This window comes from Populus euphratica, unplaced genomic scaffold (genome assembly GCF_000495115.2).
Source record: "Populus euphratica unplaced genomic scaffold, PopEup_1.0 scaffold94.1, whole genome shotgun sequence".
NCBI lineage: Eukaryota > Viridiplantae > Streptophyta > Magnoliopsida > Malpighiales > Salicaceae > Populus > Populus euphratica.
In genome coordinates, this window is record NW_011499977.1 from 516,406 (window position 1) to 522,269 (window position 5,864).

The 5,864-nt window shown below is 37.5% G+C and overlaps 1 protein-coding gene across 3 annotated transcripts; it reads right to left on the bottom strand.

The window, feature by feature from the left end:
• Positions 1-1,303: 1,303 nt before the first annotated feature.
• Positions 1,304-5,864, bottom strand: CNGC15 (cyclic nucleotide-gated channel 15). Of its 3 annotated transcripts, XM_011046103.1 has the most exons (8): positions 5,781-5,864; positions 5,073-5,148; positions 4,345-4,903; positions 4,043-4,255; positions 3,338-3,633; positions 3,078-3,189; positions 2,542-2,778; positions 1,304-2,140 (listed from the first exon to the last, which is right to left on the bottom strand). In XM_011046103.1, the coding sequence occupies exons 2-8, from the start codon at positions 5,099-5,101 to the stop codon at positions 1,460-1,462; spliced, it is 2,127 nt and encodes a 708-aa protein (XP_011044405.1). In that variant the 5' UTR covers positions 5,102-5,148; positions 5,781-5,864; the 3' UTR covers positions 1,304-1,459. The 3 variants fall into 3 exon arrangements, with proteins under 3 accessions (XP_011044405.1, XP_011044406.1, XP_011044404.1); XM_011046104.1 differs by lacking the exon at positions 5,781-5,864 and having other exon boundaries at positions 5,078-5,238; XM_011046102.1 differs by lacking the exon at positions 5,781-5,864 and having other exon boundaries at positions 5,073-5,238.

The window sequence follows — 5,864 nt, forward strand, 5'->3', positions numbered from 1 at the left end:
TTTTTCCCCATCTTCTTTATTTTAACCAAAACACTTTTGCAAACTCTTAAAATCTTGAAAGTCAGAATCGTCTAATTTTAATACTAGTGAAGAGAACTACTTATATGTTTATTTAAATTTTTTTGAATAATTTTAATATATTGATGTTGAAAAATGTGAAAAAGAAAGTTTGGAAAAGCATTAAATTTAGTAATCTTTCAATACAAGTATATTCTTACAAGAACGCATATATTATATTTACCAAACACATAGTTAATCATCGGCGTGGCTTTTGTTGAAGTTGTCAGCCATTTTTGCACCTTCTGTTAGAAAGAGCACCGTTTTTGTCAATGATTTTTTATGTCCCTGTATTTTCCAACATGGCCGCATTCACCATGCCCGTGCTGGGTTTTAAAGGATTGGATTTGACAATATAGACTTGAATTGTGATTGACCAATTTCAAAACCGAGTTTCAAATCCAAAAAAAAAAAAAAACAAGAAGAAGAAGAAAGAAAGAAGATGAACTAGGCATTATGAACTGGGGGCCTTTCATTTCACATTCAAAGGCAGACCATTTCAGACAATAAGGTCCACTCTTCCAGGAGGTGGTGTGCAGAACAGCAAGCAATTGCTTCAATGGCCGCATGTGCTCCAACTAAAAAAATCATTGCCAAGAGTAAGATTGCTGTGTTGGGTTGTAAAAAAAGTCAATTGCTTCAATGACCGCATGTGATGCATAGGGAGATTTTTTTATTTTTTTATTTTTTAGTTTCTAAATTTCAACATCCAGCTAATATTTTTTAAAAGAATTTCTAAAGATACCAGTTTGATAAATATTTTACAATTTAATTTCCAATTATCATTAGCAACTCTTTTTTAATATTTATTGATCCTATAATTCTCTGTTTATTTTATTAAATGCACGTATTAAATTTATAAATATGTTTTTGATCTCTTGTTGCTAGAAACTGTGTTAATTTGACAATGTCTATAAATTCGATTTTTGCATTTAAAAAAAAAAAAATTGATCCGATCTCGCTAATTGAGCATGCATAAACTAGCTATACTTTACTAGACTAGAACGATGGACTTGGTTTGAGTACCGAAATATGAAGCAATTGCTGAGTGTCCTCATGGGCTCCAACAGGAAAATCATTGCCGAAGTAGAGTTGACGATGAGTCCCCATACCTGAAAACCAGTCTGCAAGGCAACGTCCCAGAAAAATCATAAGCACTTGTGAAATAGGAATTGGATTTATCCTTTTAATCTTCAAAACCAGATTTAAAGTCAACTTCGACTTAGGATTCATGGATCACTTCAAATGATAAAATGGTTTGCGTTAATGTTTAATTCATAAGTTGTCCTGACTGTATATAGCTTTATAATGTTTATGAACAAATAATGAAATAATAGCATAAAAGACTCGTAATAATTAAACATGCTAATCTATACATTCAAGCATGGGAGACTTGTAATAATCATTCCTCATCTACTGAAAAATCTGGTTCGTCCGGCTTCTGCAGTGAGCTCACAACACTTGAATCTGAGCCGGAACGCTTAAGGACACCCCTTCTAGATCTAGCGCTTGCTTTCAGCCTTGCTGCATACATGGATAAGCCAGACCCTGGTGATGTTAATTCAGGATCGGCAGCTGTAGGATTTTCTCTAGCTCTGAGGTCAGTAGCTTCCTTCCGTTTCTTATACCGGCGCCATGCTGCTTGTATGAAACAGGCAGCCCATGTTCTCCAATGGTGTGAGTAGAACCGGAACTTTTGTCTTAGTTGCTTGCTGTGAAGTCTTCTAAACTGCGATGCTACAAACTTCAAGTCTTCAGCACTGAGGGCAAATGCCTCTACTTCCAAAATAGCTTTAACTGTGCGGGTAGATGATGGGAGGATGATACTTAGGCGTGGATCTAATGCCCATGTCAATAGTTCCTCACCACAAAAGTCACCTGGACCAAGGCGGCAGGAATTGAAAAATCCAGTTCGGCCACCATTAGTTGTGTAGGAATCAAGGTTGCCGCGAATTATGAACAGCATCTCATTGACAGGATCACCTTCACGCACAAGAAACGTGCCTTCAGTGCACAATGCTGGTCGAAGCCTCTCGCATATTGCATCTAGCATCCTTTCATCCATTTGATCAAAGAGCGGAACCTGCGTATTTCATAAGGAAATACATTGCAATCATATAATAATAGTAGGCACAAACCACTAACTTCCTCGTCGTTAATGCTCTTCTGAGTACTTAAATTCTAAATTATGTGGTCCATGTCTACCTTGAATCGCTGCATAAAGATCTAAGCAGATAAAAGACAATTTCTGCCTTTTGTACTGTGTATAGCTTGAATTAAATTGCTCTTCAGAGTTGAGTAATTCGATAATTTCTGTTGTCAATTAAACTGGTCCAACAGAAGTTATTCTGTCCTACCAATCCGATTACAAAGTTTTCTTTTCAACCACATCATCCATGTCTAGTTCTACGAATAGATTAAGCAACACCCCTGTTGAGTTGAAGTGTCATTGTGCATAAGGGAATGTTCGTTACAGTGACTTACTCTCCGAACCAAATCAAGGCAGAGATGGCGTTTGATGTCTCTTCGCAGTTCCATGGGCAGGCCTTTGAGAACAGCTTCCTCATCAACGCCCCTAGTGGCCACCCACTTATACTGATCGTATTTCCGAACAGACTGCTTCAACTCATGCGGTAGCTGCCTGTGATGCATCCATTGTTCCGTATCAGTTCTCTTGATTCTCCACTCTTCCAAGTGAACTGTTGTTGATTGTAGGTATGTCTGCAAGTACAACGTATAACAGTAGTGAATATCATGTAGCGTAGCAACCCTAGGATTTCTGAGAATTTAAAGAAGCAGTTCAGAGAACGAAAGCAATGCAAAAGGACTACAAGACATTTTCTGAATTCTCTGATGTCATCAGTTTCTCGGTTCTGGGGAAGAAGTCTAACAATAAGGGTTGATGTTAAGGCAAACCTAAACAAGTTGTGCAACTTCAGTTATTGGGACATGGGAGGATTCATATGGCATTTTAAATTTGCTACAGAAATCTGGCATTGATAAAAATGTGAAGAACTTACTTGCATATTCCCTATAAGCAATCCGAAGAGAACCAGTCCAAGCGTTGCAATGATGATGGAAAATGCTATTTCACCCACATAAGTGCTTGTTGAAAGATTTTGCCCCAGTGAGCTGCATGCAGGGTTGATGTTAAGGAGCATTGATAAAACAGTATCATTAATATCTGATTTTTGATCAAAAGTAGAGTTTGGAATTTAAATGAAGCGCTTAAATCCTAGCAGTGATCCTATGGGTTACCTGAGGTTAGAATGCAGATTACCTGAGGTTCCTTAAGCCCCACCAAAAACAGTAAAAGTACTTGTTGAAGAATGATGCAGTCGTAACATCAAATTTCAAAGCATCACCATATATTCCAAACTGATAGTAATTATTATCTGGGTTGCAAAAGTTTGTGATGTTGCTTGATTTGAACCAAGATTCCCTATCAGGACTGTCATGCACCCGACGACAATCAAAGAATCCATACTCGCAAGATAACTTCTCTAGATTACAGACACTACTCCAGCATGCTTCCTGTCGCTCAATCGATAGAAGATACCAGCAAGCTCCTAAAACCTGTTTTGCAGCAAGGAAATTAATAGGTTGAGGGTCACTATTTAGCTTATACGCAGCCGCACACATTGGTTTAACTTGTAGCTCAATTGATCAACCCAAAGCCATTTCTTTGACCAGAAATAGCTTGTCCTATGCTTCATTAACCTTAACAAAGACAAAAAAGAGAAAAAAACAACAAGAAGAAGAAACACTAACAAAGCTGGACAATTCTATCAGAGTCATCAAGTGATATAGGTATGCTCTCTCTGTAAGCGAGCAGTAGAGCAGGTGCGGTGTGCTTAAAAAGAGTTTTTTTCCTCTCTCTAAATGTTAAAACTACTATGAAGAGACAGCTAGAATTCTCCATTATTCAAGACAAAATCTATGCTAATCTAAAGTTCGTCAAGAGAAAAGGTTACTTTGAACTTACATGGCTAGCCAGCATGTAAAGCATCAGGTTGTAAGCAGCTCCTGCCCATGCTGTTTCTGTTACAACACCAGTGGTCTTGACAATATGCGATGAGAGTGGAAAAATCAGAAAAAGTCGTGGGAGATACTGAAAAATGATGATGAAACGAAGGACATTTTTTGTGTTTCTCATCGTTGAACCACTAAGATTGGGGATAACAATCCAAATTAACACCTGCAATGTAGATAAAGCAACAAGATTAACCGGTGGAACCATTTTTGTGCCTGTTTATATGCAAACTAAAAATGACAGAGTGGGCACACCTGAGGAAGAGGCAAGGCAGCAATAAGGTCGATCCAGAAATTCTTCTGTAGGTACCTTAACGCAATCTTTTTAGAATCTATAACAAGTTCTCCTCTTCCAAAAACACGAGAAGAAGGCGCGACATAAGCAGTACGAAAACGAATTAAAATCTGAATCATGTAAAAGACATCAGATATTGATCTAACAATTGTAAGGCCTACTTCGAGGGGTATGCCTATATCAATACATACTTCCTTCCAGACTTCAGGCAAGTAAAAGAAAAGTGGATCAACAAACAAGGAAACTAAGCATGCTACTAAAAAGATCTTAGTCCATCTCCGTATCGATGCTCCTCGAGGATCCAGTATCTTTTTCTTCACTCTATCATAATCCTCAGAGAAAACTCTAGACAGTATTTTAGCTTTAAATGATTTTCCAGTCTTCCCAGACACCTCCATCTGAGACATCATCTTCCTACTAGAGTCTGACATTTGTGTTCCATCAATGTTGTATTTAAGCTTAATTTCACCATCTCCATTCACTTCCGGCGGCAAGCTTAACTCCAGATCATCTCTAAACCTGAAAAATCGTTACATGCAGGTCTCAAATTTAGGAAGTGATCGAGCCCATGAATTCAATTATCTAAATTGGACAACAAAATTAGCTAGCACTTGGAGACTTATTATGTATAAAAGTTGGGAGCAAAATTAGAAATTTGATAGAATTATAGAAGTGGAAAGGCACAAACCTTACAGATTTTGAATTCCCAAAACCCATTTTGTTCCACTGAGAATAAAGCTGTGGCCTTAACTATGGGATTTGATCTGCAATACAAGAAAGACAAAGGTGTGGAAATATAAGGGCAACTAAAAATCATTTATTGGTTGGCATTTATTGCAGCGCTGAATCAACTGAAACTGACAAGACATTAGTTTAAAGCCACAAGAGGCAATCGAAGAGGTAGTAAATCCATGGCCTCATCTTAAACCAGGTATCATGTGAACAAAATATACAAAGATCTACATCAACTTGGACATCAAGCTGGCTAGAAAAAAGACTATCCTACCTTTCAGGAAAGATGCAAACCAAACACGTGAACAAATTTCTTTTAATGCTACCTTAAACCTGCAAACAGTTAAGACACACACACACCCCTCATTGAATGGATTTTCCTTAATTCAATGTATGTTGAATCTGTGATCTTTGATAACCGTAAAGAACCTTTATGCTGTATTGAATTATGACAAGTTTGAAACACAGCCCCTAAGATTATGGCACGCACCCTAGCTTGTGCTCAAAAACCTACAAATGCATCATCCATCATACTTATACAAGTGTCTGAAATCAGACCGAACCCACAAAACACATTGATTTTGTACTGTGAACATATATACAGAAAGAACGATATTAACACTTCATTAACATATATATATATATAGAGCGAGCGAGCTCGTACATTTCAAAGTAATCCTTTCATTAAGCTCAATTCCATCTGCTATGCATCTCTTGAGTTGTTACTGAATTTCTGCACAAATAGAAT